We start from the raw sequence: 14,062 nt of genomic DNA on the forward strand, positions 1-14,062 counted from the left end.
TTTAGAAATATAAACTAATCCATTGTTAATTTAAGGCTCTGCAACACTTCATTTCCAAGCTTTTAAAACGTTTTTAAAGGTGTAGAATTTTTGTTAAAAGTGCCTGTTGTGTGGGAGTGGGGGCTGGGTTTGGGGGATTTTGTTTGTTTTAGTGTTACTAGGACTCCAAAGAAACAAATTTTCCAACTTAATCTTTTTAAGCATTTTTGTTTGCGAATAGGCAGCTGTATAGCCATTGCTGGCTGTTACATTGTTATGTAATTGTTAAGATGTTGTTTATATAAAAAAAATTAAGCATGAAGAACACATTTGACATTAATGCTGATGTAATCTCTTCACTAGTTTTCCATTCTAGTCCAATATGTGTTAATGCAATTATGATAAGTGTTGTTGGCAAAAGAGCTACCTTGACATTGCAAAATAAATAATTCTTGAATAAGTAAGGTACACTTTTGTACATCAATGCAACTTTTCCACTAGGAAACAGTACCCTGGGAAGATAATATTTTGCTGCCTTTCAAAATAATGCTCATCAATGTACATTTACTATGTGGAAACCACATAAAAGTAAAAGGTCTGAGCAGTAAATCTTTAACAACAGAGATGAAGCTAGTTTTTTAACTGAGAAAAGTGGTGATTAGTGTCTTAAAATTTCTCACCCCCAGACCTAAAAGAAACAGAAGGAGCAATTAACAGGCACACATTGTTAAGCAATGCATTGTACAGATGGAGCTGTTTATAATATAATTCCTTGATCTGCACCCTCTCTAGGGACTGGGTTCTGCAGTTCTTACTCAGACTAACTGATTGACTCCCATGCCCTGAATAAGGACTGCAGGATCTAACTGTCAAAGAGACACGGTTATGTTGGAATGGCAGGCCTAAAACAACACTCTACCCGCTTTGCTTTGCTTTGGTAGCATAACAGTGCATGTCATGATGACCTGTGTCGGCTCCATTCTTTCCAGCAGGCAGGGTAACGAAATGTACAAGAATTCTGCCCTTGGACGCTGCTAGCAGAGTGTGGAGTTCTTTGTACATTTCAATATCCTGCCTGCTCACAATGACTTGGGGGACTGATAAAGCAGAGGGATGGCGTGATGAGCACAAGGGTGCTTATGTCATGCCAGTGTACACATATCTGCGGAAGCAAACAAAACCAGCTCTTTAGATTTGCTCTTGGCAGGTCGCCCAGCGAGGTAGTTGTCATTTTAACAAGCTGCAATGCAATTTGGGAAACCGATACACTTTCTCTCAAGGAGCTGTTAGATGTTTTACATGTGATTTTCCTAAAGGCTGGTTTAAAGCATGGACTTTATTCTTAAAGGAGCATTTAAAGTTAATTCTTTAAATCTATCCTATTTTAAATTTGGGTAAATCCATTTAAATGGTGACAGAATGAGTGACTTGCTAAATAGCCTGGACAACAGCAATACATTTTTTGAATTAATTGCAGACAAAATACCATCTGATCCAGAAGCCCCATGAACAGTAAATAGAACTAATCAGCACCGAAAAATAAAAAGGCATTCATCCAGATTTCCACAGAAGCAGCAGAATAAAGTTTTTCCATAGAAATTTTAAAAAACACAATAGGGACCTATTATTAATACAGCAAATGTGTAAATCCAGAAACATTGACCAATTAAATTTTTAAAAATGTACAAAATTCTGGGGCACAGTGGAAACACACACTCACCCCCATAAACCAAGTTTGTATTTCCTCAAGCACCTGAAGCAGCTACAAGAGTGTCTAACAATAGTAGTCTCATTTATTTGGAGGGAGACTTCAGCTCGATTAACGTTTGTGCCGTTCTTAAAGTGCTCTCACTCCTACGAACCATTATTTTCTTTGTGGGTGTTTCAGAGAGATTTAAAATGCATAAAAGCATATGCCTGCAGGTCTACATATATCACATTCAAACTGTCAGAGCTCTGTAAAGGAAAAAAAACAGTCTGGAAAACTGCACGTTGGAGAAGAAACGCCCAGCGTTGTCCAAGATTTCTAAATCGCCTCCTTCAATTGAGCTCAGACAGTCTCCACGCGTTACCCTTCCTACTATTTCAGTTTTCCTGAAAGGCCCTCATACCTTTCTGTCTGCTTCCTTAAATCAACCCATTGTAGAGAATTTTTTTTTTTAAATCCCTGAGAACTGCAATTTGTTTTTCCTGTGGGTGCTTGCCTCTCTTGTGTCGAACATTAGCATGAAAAAGATGCCCCTGTAGGGCAACGAAGTATGAAATAACGCAGCTCTTTTACACAATAGCAATATCCACATGGAAGACTAACACACACCATGTCACTAGATACAATAACACATATTGGAAATGTCCGTAAAAAATTAGCTGTGGCTGGTTTCTCTTTCAGTGTATTCCCCTCTCTCTCGCTCTCTCTCTCGCTCTCACACACACACACACACTTTCTCCCCTGCAGGAGGAGGGGGGAATAGCTGAATAGGGAAATTAGTCGTTTGTAGAGTTATACATTAAATAAGACTGAACATGAAGTCCAAGCAAACCCGGGTGGTTATTTTGCTTGGTTAAAAACTACAGGAACTAGGTCTAATTAACTAATAATTACAGTATACACTTTCGAATGGAAATCCTCCAACAATGTCCTCTGGTCTATTCACACATCCTTAAATACAGCTGGCGGGTATGATTTGCTTCAGTGTTTCTTCCTTTCGTTGGATATATTCCCCACCCGCTCCAGATCTTAAAATAAAATAATAATAATAATAATAATAATAATAATATAAAAAAACAGAAAAGCAAAGAGCACTCTTCTAAAAAGAAATGGGGCAATGTGTTCTGATTTAAAGATTCACAAACCTTCTTCAGCATAGCTTCTCTTTAGAATGATCGGTAAGTGTGTAGGTGCTGGAACTTTATATTCCAGGGAAATCAAGCTTCTATTTTTTTAATTAGAAAAACAGTTTATTGTTAAATGTTTTAATTTTGTTTTTAATTTGAAAAAGCACTTTGGTGTAACAGAACATTTCGCAATTACTCGGCTCTTTTTTTCTTTGTTTCATCCTTCGTAGTCTTTTTAAGACGCTTGGAGGGGTGCGGAAGAAATTACTACATTTTCTAGATTATCACTGGTGATACTTTAACTTTAAACAAAACCAAATGACTGTTTTTTCAATCTGTTTATTCCATTGGATATTTTAACCTACTGTTATTCTTATGCTTTAAAATAAACAGACAGAGGTAAACAAACATAAAATCAATATATCGATTTTGCCCTTCACCAATAACTCAGCTTAACGTCTGGACTCAGACTCTAGTGAATAGCTTGTGTATATTTGTTTAACTTAAGCGCCAGTTAATTCTTTTAGCCTGGTCAGTACATTTGCTCCAGCTTTCAGGGAAAGCAAGATCGAAGCTCAACAAACTCTGGTATTGTCCCTGTCTGTGGTTTCCAGTCTTATCACACAACTCCGCCAAGAAGCGATGTGCTTAAAACTATCCCGATCTCTGAGGAGCCCTGACCAGGTGAAAACCAGGTGGGGAGTTGTTACAGTATAGCGGGAGCTCGCCACACCCTGCAAGCCCCCCCCCCCCCCGCTCCCCGCCCCGTCCAGCCCCCGACACCGTGTAATTGGCGCAGGCTTACATTTCAAAGCCAGGATGACAAGTTTCAGATTTCTGTCCACGCGGGCAGCCAGCCCAGCCCCGCAGCCGCCGGGGGACGATGAGACAGTTTAACTCGCCAGCTGAACAGCCTCGACGCCCCTGAGCTTCGGCCACTTCTCTCTCTCGTTGCATCGCTTCACTCCTTCCCCCCCCCCCCGCCCACATCACTTTCATCTGCTCCCATCGGTTTCCCACTTCGCTTCCCCTCATCATCTTCTTACCTCTTTCCATCTCCTCTTTTCCTTTCCCTCTCCTCCCCGCCCTTAGAAAAAAGTCAACCCCTTCTCTCCACCCCTCGGGTTGCCAGGCTGGGCATAAGGCTATTTCTGTTTTAGCACTTCTATTTTCTTAAAGCGACTTCGTGTGTCCAATCCAAAGCGCAGGTCTAGTGCCCCTGGGGCTTCACGCAGGCAGCTTTTTGGCTGGCAACTGTCCACTACAAAACGGACACAAAAAGAGTTCAACCTGGCGGCGCTACAATCCCCAGCGTTGCTGTTTGGACCAGGTCTCCCTCCTGAAGAGAAAAAACGACTCGAAACAACGACTGTAGAACAATGATACTCAGGAAAACGGGGGGGGGGGGGAGAATAACCAAACTGTTAAAATACACTTGAAATTATGAAAAACAGATTTTCCAGTGGTATATTGTGTAATAAATCTATTCAAACCGCGTTTCCGGTATTTAGCAAACCCTGTCTCTCGTAAATCCACCGCCTCACAGCCTCCTCCAAATCCTTTTCAACACTTATTCCTGTCATCTTTGTCTCCCTAGTCCTTTAAAATGTCAGACACCCGACAAACACATTGGTCACTCAAGAAGCAGCTACTGGCCATCTCAACTCACCACCACAACGTCCTGGAAGGGAGGGGAAGGACGGGGGAGGCCCAGCCCAGGCTGAAATCTCCCCAGAGATGAAATAATCCCCAACACCAAGATCGAGCTTCCCACAATAAAAATTCCTCAGATCACAGCAGCCTAAAAGCAGCAGAGTCACACGGATTCAGGCAGGACCTGTGGCTGCATTTTTTAACCTTCCCTTCAAACTACCTGCAAAGGGAAAACATTCATTTGTGATTTTGGGCGAAAAGAAGGGTGAACTAATCCAGCATCACGTGCCACGGGGTGAGACGGATCATGCATCGGAATAGAAACACCGCTGAGCGGTGGGGGGGATCAAATCCTCTTTCCAGTGCGTAAATCGTGCCCGTGACCGAGCGAGCGGGGTCGGAGCGCTCTGGCTTTGGCTCTGGCCAGGGGACAGGGTAGCGCTCATTGCACTGAACGACGGGGCTGGCGGCCGCACACCTGGACAAAGCGAGACACTCTCAGTTACTGGCTGCACGGAGCAGCCCGCCTCAGGTTAGGCACGTGCCTCTGCGCAGCGCACCCCGCCCAGGCTGCCCGGACCCGCACCACCTGCCCCGCGCTCGCTGCACGACGAGCTTTCCCACGCTCCGCCGCCGCCGGACCGCCCCCCAGGCTCCAGCCAGGGCCGAGCCCGAACGGGGCGGGGCGAGGCTGTCACTCAATCGCCTTCTCCTCCAATGGGCGGAGCCTCACGCCCTAAGGGGCGAGGCTTCGGCTGGCGGTGGGCGGGGTCTGGGCGCTTGAGGCTGAGCGGCGGCGTGGGAAAGCGGCTTAGAGGGGCTGCGGGCTGCTGGTTGTGGAGGGGCTTCGCCGCGCTGCGGGCCACGCGTCGGTTCGGTGCACGCTCCCCGTCTGTGCCGCCGCCATGAAGCGGCCGTGCGAGGAAACTACCTCCGACAGCGACATGGACGAGACCATAGACGTGGGGAGCGAGAATAATTACTCGGGGTAAGAACCTAGATGCGGGGGCCCGGGGGGGCTGCTGCACCCCCAGGCTTGGAATGGTTCCCCTCACGTGCGGAGTTTGTCATTTGGTTCAATGGCTCTCAGCACCCGGGGCGAGGGGCTGGCACCCCGGGGCTCTGTGCTGGGGGAGGGGGGAAATGGATGCCGGCTAATGCCCGGGCAGGCGGGGTCACACACATGGGGGCTTGTGAGCTGGCAGTTCCAGCGTCCCGTTTCTCTGGGCTTTTTTTTTTTTTTTTTCTCAATGGGGGAGCTGTTCTGGTGTGGAGCATCCCGGCCCTTGGAGCCAGCCTCTGGTCAGTGGGGAGTTGTGGAAAGACTGGAGTTAGGGTTGTAGGTGATGGAAGAATTAAGAACCCTCCTGCGATCCCATGTTGTTCGGAGTAGTTTGCTTACCTGAGCCCAAACTGTCACCCTCCCATAGGTGGGTAGAAAGGGGCGGAGCTGAGGCCAAGGTAGGCTTCAAGCTGACAATAAAATGTAGTAGATTCTTTTCACTGCTGGTCTAATTATAAACACTAGAACAGTCCACCATATGGATAAAAGCGCTAATATTGAATTATAGAAATTAAATCAATTCAATGTGTTTGGTTTTGCTGTTGTGTGTTTTGAGGAATGACAGTCACCCTGTGATTTAGACCATGGTATTCTGTTTTAAGGATCTGTTTCACATTATATATACACACATTTAATAGCCGAATGATCAGTACATGTGAAGTCATGAAATTGTGCTACCAACATTCAAACATGAATTAATATCTCTGTTTAAAAAAAGACTAATCGAGTTCTACTAGGAATTTTAGTGCCCAGGCAGTTCAAGTTATAATTTAATCTAATTTGCATTCCCATAAATTTTTCCATGATTTATCTAAAGCTGTATATCACCTATGAGATTCAAAATTATTTCCAAGATTTTGGAACTTAAAAAAAAGAAAAATGCACTGTTTTAATTAATTAGTTATGATTACTTGTAAGGATTTGATTGAAATATAACAGATATATCCTGAAAAGTGATCAGTATAAGTAGTCTCAAATACCTCAGTACCTATCAGAAACTACTTTTGGAAAGTGATTATTCCAATCATGGAGCAAACACTACAAGCACTCTCTCGCTCCCTGCGAAGAATGAGGATGAAGTTTCCCAGAGTTTGCAGAGACAGGGCTGGATTTGAAAGTTGGAAGATACTGCCAATTTTGAGAAGCAGGTCTCAGTATCCATTTGTGTCTGCAGATATGTGAAAAATCTCTCTCTCTATGTATCTTTGAAAGACCATAATGGTTTCTGTTCACTCCTGACCGAATGAAATGTATAACACCTGGTAGTGGTGGTGGTAGATTTAAAAACAAACGTTTTAAACTTTTTTTCTGGAGCTGAACAAGGGAATGGAATTAGGACATATTTCTACTTACGTGAGTGGCCATTAGATAGTGTTGCAATAGGCACCAGTGTGAGAACCTAGACAGAGAGACAGGCTGTGGTTATGGCTGGTATTTTAAAGCACCTTTCATCACAAGTGTAATCCAAAGTGTATGAATTTATCATGTTTTCTTCATTGAATTTTTGTAGACTGAATATTATATACATGCATTTGTCATGGTGGAAGCCAAATCAACAGAGTTGGTACCATGATGTGTCTTGGGAGGGATACTCCTCTCAAAGTTATCTGCCAGCCACTTCAAACGCTGTGCAAGGGTAGGGAGAAAGAGAAACCTTGGTAAGAAGGAAAGACTTAACCGTGTTGTACAAAGCATCTCTTCCAAACATGTAGAACAACAGAGAAATAGCTGTGAATATTTAATGTGGTGACACTAGGTATTTACAAGGCAATAGTGTCATGTTATGCAACACCTGACTTACCTTTACTATTTCACAGGCAAAGTAGTGGTTCTGTGGTTCGATCAAATTCCCCAACAACAGCATCTCAGATTATGGCCAGAAAAAAAAGAAGAGGGGTATGGATTTTTTTTTTTAATTTCCCATGTAATATTTGCATGTGTCCTCTGATTTTTGTCCTTCATGGTTTTATAAACTCATTTTTGTTTTGTTTTTCGGGGATAGATTATAGAGAAAAGGCGCCGTGATCGTATAAATAACAGTTTATCTGAGTTGAGGCGGCTTGTGCCAACTGCTTTTGAAAAACAAGTAAGCTTTTTCTTATTTTATACCTGAGTCATCTGGCAGTGTTGGTTTTCTTATAAAGCTCATTAAAATAATATTGTATGTGTCCTGATCTGGCACAGAGCAGGCATTTCAACAAAATGCTTTGTTGTGGCAAAACTATTAAAAACATAATCCACCGTAAAGCTGAAAAACATTTCCACTCTTTGGCTTGTTTTTCCCTTAAGGGTCACAGTTTTCATGTTGTCTCTATTCTTTCGATGAATTCCAGCAGTGGTTTTGATAAAAAATGTGCTTTATTCCATATACTTAAAAAAAAAAAAAATTGTGGGCCAGTTACCCATCTGTCTAAATCTTCTAACAAAATCCCCCTTCCCCACCTCTTTAAATAGTTTTCTTGTAAACAAAATTCACAAATCCAGAATAATGTAATCAGTACTGTTTCCTAAAAAGTAAACAGATTGCCTAGGTTACTCAGTGTTTAAATGTCTAGTTAGTAGCTGCATATTGGATTGTAGGAATATGGTCCTGCTCCTAATGAAGTCAAAGGGATTTTCAAAGGCTTTCTTTCCATTGAAGACTTTCCCATTGATTCACCTTGACTTCAGTAGGCTATGGGTCAGGTCCTTAGGTTTTTGTCTGTATCGAACTTCCCAGCTAATAATGACTTACTTGTTTTGATAATTTCTTGCAATGTCAACATCCGTAAAACCCCGATATTCAGTAAAAAAAAAAAAAAAAAATGCTAGGGCATTTTAGAATAAAACCCATACTCAAAATATGGCAAAACTAGTTGCTAATTTAAATTAGTGTTTTCCAACAAGAGGGGGACAACTAAAATTTGAGAACAAAGCTCTTAGTAATTTAAATACATTTAAAACAAACAAACACAAACAATGAGCCAAATCCTGCAAGGTGCTGACTGCACTCAACTCCCATTGATTCTGGTGGGAGTTGAGAGTGCTTAGCTACTCCCAGGATTAGGCCTTATACTATTTCTGAACTAAACAAAAGCTAACACTTAAGCAATTGTGCACTTGTGCTATCTGCAATGTGCCTTTAATAGCTCATAGTCAGAACATTGCCATTTCATAGACTCTGGCAACATGGCATGACCAAGGCATTTTCAGCTAGGCAAAACAGACTAGAGGCAATTGTGTGTCCCATTTTATTGTTTACATCTTGAAAACCACATTTATACATTATAAAACAAGTCCTACAAAGTCCTTGGAAATTACCCAGCAACATACAGTTTTAAGCTATTAGTCACTCTCATTGAGACGGCTTGTATTCTAAAAAGATTAAGGTTGAGAAATGTACAGAAATTTATATTTCCATATAAAATTCTAACAAACAATAGTCACAAATTCACCAAATTTTGGTATACTGTGATGTTGAGCATATTAACTTAGTAAGAAAAAAAATAAGTGGAAAAAGTAGCATATAGTGGGTTCTTAAAGTTTTTCCATGATATATTAACCACAAAACTTAAGTTTTTAGTATTCTTCTTGACGTTCAGATCACTGCAATTGCTGTACTTGTAAAGAGTCAGTAGTCTTAGTTTAACAACAACAAAATCAAAATCTCTATTCGTTAGAGATTCAGTTGTAGAGTTTTGTAGGTCATAAAACTTAGTTGCAGAGAAATAAACTTTTGATTTCATTTCTACCATATGACCTCAGTGAAATCAGTGGATTTTTTATACCTGCTGAAGTCAGTGAGGTTGTATGGATATAATGGAGAGAAGAATTGGCTCATGGAGCCAGTTTCTCAAGTGGCATAAATCAACATAGCTCTGTCGTAGCTCTACTGATTTATGCCAGTTGAGGATCTGACCCATAATATTTAAAGGAGAGTGTAGTTCTTTAGGCATCCTCCAGATGTGTAAGGAAATGCTAATAGCCACAAGAAAATTAATTCTGTTTGTAGATAAATTTATGAATAATCTCAGTATTGTAAAACTTAAAGTTTATATTTTCCCAATATTTACAAGCCTGTGAACCAGCATAGCCAAGTCCCATGGGCACAGCAAATTGTGCTCTCTGTTAACAGTGATGGTCTTTCCTTTTCCTGTAAGCAAGGCCTCTTCCTAATTCAGAAAATTTTGGACAATGTATGTGTATACGGAGAAATAATCATGTTTCAATAAAGGATGAGAATAGAATTTTTATCATCCAAATGACTGATCAAAAAATTGTTGGGTCTTAAAAAAAGTCTGTAATTCCTGGATTCTCTTTTGTAGGTGTACACAGTGACACCTACTGGTAAAAGTGGAAAACAATGCTGTGATAGGCTCCCATCAATAATTGCACATTGCTTGCCGTTTGTTATATTTCTATGCCTTTGTGGGAACAAACCTCTGAAGAGCCACCTACTTAATCCATTGCATAACAGTGTAATATGTGACATGTCTGCACTGACTTTAGTCCACAGATACATTAGGCCAATCCCCTTGTCAAGCAATTCTATTTATGCATCTTTAATAATGATCCCTTCTGTCGCATAAATAGACTATGAACCCCCTAAACTGTAATTTTTTTTTGGTGGTATCACTATTTCTTTACTAATGTGTTAGACACATACACATTGCTAGACGTGATATGGTATTTGTCTTTAAATAAAGTCTGGGATGCAGATGCTCGGTGAAAGCATTAAGCTGAGCATGTTCTAATGGTAGGGAAAATTGAAACCATAAGACTGAACTCAAAGGAAAGTATACCAAATTAAAGCTTACAGTACTTGTAAGCCTCTATTTATTTGAACTTCTTATCTCAAAGGGATCTGCAAAATTAGAAAAAGCAGAAATACTGCAAATGACAGTGGATCATTTGAAGATGCTCCAGGCAACAGGAGGTAAAGGTAAGGAGTTGACTTTTTTTTTTTTTCCTAATATTTGGGGAAATCTTAGCAAACAGTCCTTTGACGAGCCATGATAGGCGATTCCAGATTAAAGAAGTGGAAATCAATGCGAATGTCAGGATTGAACTCGTGGGAAAGAACTGCTGGGACAAAAGAAGCACTTGACCCTGGGCTTGTGTTTGCTTTCATAACACTGTGGGAGTAAAGGCTTCATTCACAGGCAGCGCAGTCAAAGATTTGTTTGGGGTTTCCAAAGAGCACTGAAATCTGTACAGGGAGACAAAACAAATACACAAACATCCAAACATAAACAGGAGGTTTGTGGCAACAATTGTGCAGCACAAAAAAAATGTTAAAACTCATTATACAGCAGTTATACCAAAGGAAGTAGATCCAGAGGAACGTTCATTATTGTTTATATATTTTCTTTGTTCTGAAAGACTCTCTTTTAAATTCAAGATTAGACTGTCTCATTCACCAGACCAAAATCTAATTTTATTACATGCACCTCTGAGTATCAGACGATAGACAGATAATACATATTTAGACTCGTACTTTTATGCAGGCAGTAACGCACAGCAGGGTGTTCAGTTATTCCTTATTAGCTGGCACTGAGATGATGTTGGGGCTGGAAAGTAAGAAAAGGGAAATGGCAATTTCCAACAATTTATAACTCATCTCAGTCTTAATGTAATTTTGAGTGTGTCTTCACTGCATAGTTAACCCAGGTGATCTGCACCCAGGTCTGAACTCCCGAGCAGCCACACTACAAAGCCCCACCTGAGTAACTGTGTCCTCACTGGTGCTACCCACCCCCATGTGTGTTGCTAGGACTTCTGGGGGCACAGCCTATGGTTGTCTGTGTTTCTTTCAGTAAGCCCTGTGTTGCTCTGAGTCTTACCTTGTGAATTGTGGGAGAACTTGTCTGGTCTTCTTGGCACATGGGGAATTATAGGAAGGCATTGGAGGATTATCAGTACTTGAGTGATTTAGCCTGTGTATTTGCTGCTCAGTGGGTGGGTTACCAGACTAAGTGAAAGCTTCACGTGGGTTTTAGCCTACAGCCACAGACAAGGCAACTAGCCCAGGTTGAAAGCATCACTAAACTAGGAGGCGGGGTGTTGTGTGGACAAGAAAGGGGTCTGAGGCAACGTCAGAATAAAAGCCCAAGTTTACTCAGCAGTGAAGTCCTACCCTTCATGGGACAATAAAAGGCCCTGAGGGCTACCTTAAATACTCTGACTCGAATTGAGATATATAGAGAAACTACCCTGTTTTGAACTGAAAGTGACTGACAATAGGAGACCATGCTGGTATAATGCTGAATGGGTATTACTGCCGTAGGGCATTATTTCCCACTGACGGCTGAAGGGCAATAGTTTTCTCAGTAAACAAAATGCTGTAGGCTATAAATTGAGTTTGATGATGAACTCTTTGGGAAGTAGAATGTCATTTCCTCTGTGTTTAGAAAGTGTCTACCATGTTTTGGGCACTTAATTAGATACTTGTTTAATTCTCTCCCTCTGTCCAATGTGCTATAGATTCAGCTATCATTTGCTGAAGTGCCTCAGAGGTCAGATGACCATAGCGCCTACATAGTATGTCTTTAAGTGATTACAACATTTTATGTAAAGCATTTTTTATTGCAAACCTTTTCATGCAGAAGCAATGACAAGATGTTTTTACTTTGCTGTTAAATAACACATGTCATGAAGCCTTTATGAATTTACTTAGCAGAGTTTGTAAAGACTGTCTCCAAACTGTCGAGTGGTAGATTTGAAGAGCTATTTTATAAATGCCAATGTAGGGGAGAAAAGGCAGGATATTATATACAAGCCCTTTAATCTTCAACCCATTCCTTTGTGCATATGTGCGTGAGACACACACACAGACTCTGGGTCAGTGTTACCATGGAAAAGCTTGCTGTGGAATTTCAGTTTCCCACAATACAAGATGAGAGGCATCATAAAGCTTTTTGAAGAACCTCAAAAACTGATGGTCTTAATTTTTCTCCACTGTAATATTTGGTTGCAAGAACAACTGTAGCATATTACATTACCAGAGATAATCTCACACACAATTTACAAAGCAAACTTTCCTCCCACCAAATCTCAAACCATAATTAGGAGATACAGATATTTAGCCGGGATCATGCTAGCTGACTCCTAGCTAAGATAGGCTAGAAAATCATCTGATACTCATGCATCTTTTACCTTTCCTTTCAGGTTATTTTGATGCTCACACACTGGCCATGGATTTCATGAGCATTGGATTCCGAGAATGTTTAACTGAAGTTGCAAGATATCTGAGCTCAGTGGAAGGTCTGGACACATCTGATCCGCTAAGAGTTAGACTTGTGTCTCATCTCAGCTCTTGTGCGTCTCAAAGGGAAGCTGCTGCAATGACCTCATCCATGGCTCATCACCATCATCCTTTGCATCCTCACCACTGGACAGCAGCATTTCACCATCTCCCTGCCGCTTTACTGCAGCAGAATGGACTTCATTCCTCTGACACCACTCCTTGTAGACTTTCAACAGCGTCAGAAGTACCTCCTCATGGCTCTGCTCTTCTCACAGCCACCTTTGCCCATGCTGACTCCGCACTCAGAGTGCCCTCTGCTGGCAGTGTTGCTCCCTGTGTCCCACCTCTTTCTACCTCTCTTCTCTCGCTCTCTGCCACTGTACACGCTGCTGCTGCAGCTGCTCAGAGTTTCCCTCTGTCTTTTGCTGGAGCATTCCCAATGCTTCCACCTAGTGCAGCGGCAGCAGTGGCAGCTGCAACAGCAATCAGCCCACCATTATGTGTATCAGCAGCTTCCAGTCCTCAGCAAACTAGTAGTGGTGGAAATAGTAAACCCTACCGACCTTGGGGGACTGAAGTTGGAGCTTTTTAAGCCTCACACACAACACACAAGCTGTCTTTGGACTTCATGCAATAGTAACTCAGTGTCCTTCCTGTTCAGTCAGATTGAAGGTCTGTATCCACACAAATAGCCTTATAGATGCCTGCAAGCCAATCAAGGAACAGTAAAGCTATTCTAGGGTCAGACTTCAAAGAGGACATATGGCAGTATGGGTATATTTTTCTTTGTTTTGCTTAAGGCACATTGAGCAATGGTGGCTTTCAGAAACATCATACCCCAATGACCATTTAGAAGTTTATTGGGAAATAGGTAGACTCTAGATCCAATAATCCTCCAGCCATGCACCGTTATTTGGCAGACAGATGGGGGTTAGCACCTCTAAATTTCTCCTGAGCTGGACAAAAAGTTTGAGTTTCATAAGTGCCTGACATGCATATGCGTGCTGAAGCAAATCATACTGCGCAAGTATGGGGGGGGGGGGAAAAAAGAGATTAGGGGGAGCGGAAGGGGAGAGAATCCTGCATTAATCTACAGACATTTTGATACATTTCCAGGAAAGAGTGAACTCTAAACCAACAGGCTTATTTAGCCAAAAGGATTACTGAGAAAGAATGTTCAGCTTGACAGGCCTAGTTTTTTATCTTACCTAGTTGACTTCCTTTGTACAGACTTGCCAAATGGTGACCTCTAGCATAGCACTGGTAAAAGCAATTATCTTACCAGCACTTGGATTGATGAACATTTT

The 14,062-nt window shown here is 41.7% G+C and overlaps 1 protein-coding gene across 1 annotated transcript; it reads left to right on the top strand.

Annotated features, from left to right (window-relative positions):
• Positions 1 to 5,331: 5,331 nt before the first annotated feature.
• Positions 5,332 to 13,792, top strand: HEY2 (hes related family bHLH transcription factor with YRPW motif 2). Its single transcript, XM_032773037.2, has 5 exons — positions 5,332 to 5,455; positions 7,348 to 7,426; positions 7,533 to 7,616; positions 10,370 to 10,451; positions 12,677 to 13,792. The coding sequence occupies exons 1-5, from the start codon at positions 5,373 to 5,375 to the stop codon at positions 13,345 to 13,347; spliced, it is 999 nt and encodes a 332-aa protein (XP_032628928.1). The 5' UTR covers positions 5,332 to 5,372; the 3' UTR covers positions 13,348 to 13,792.
• Positions 13,793 to 14,062: the final 270 nt, after the last annotated feature.

This window comes from Chelonoidis abingdonii, chromosome 3 (assembly GCF_003597395.2).
Source record: "Chelonoidis abingdonii isolate Lonesome George chromosome 3, CheloAbing_2.0, whole genome shotgun sequence".
Taxonomy (NCBI): domain Eukaryota; kingdom Metazoa; phylum Chordata; order Testudines; family Testudinidae; genus Chelonoidis; species Chelonoidis abingdonii.

What these genes read in the sequence shown, in the direction of transcription:
- HEY2 (XM_032773037.2), top strand. Translation starts at nt 5,373, where the DNA reads ATGAAGCGGCCGTGCGAGGAAACTACCTCCGACAGCGACATGGACGAG. An exon ending in CAACTGCTTTTGAAAAACAA is followed by an intron (nt 7,617 to 10,369) that starts GTAAGCTTTTTC and finishes CTTATCTCAAAG; the next exon opens with GGATCTGCAAAATTAGAAAA. An exon ending in CCAGGCAACAGGAGGTAAAG is followed by an intron (nt 10,452 to 12,676) that starts GTAAGGAGTTGA and finishes CTTTCCTTTCAG; the next exon opens with GTTATTTTGATGCTCACACA.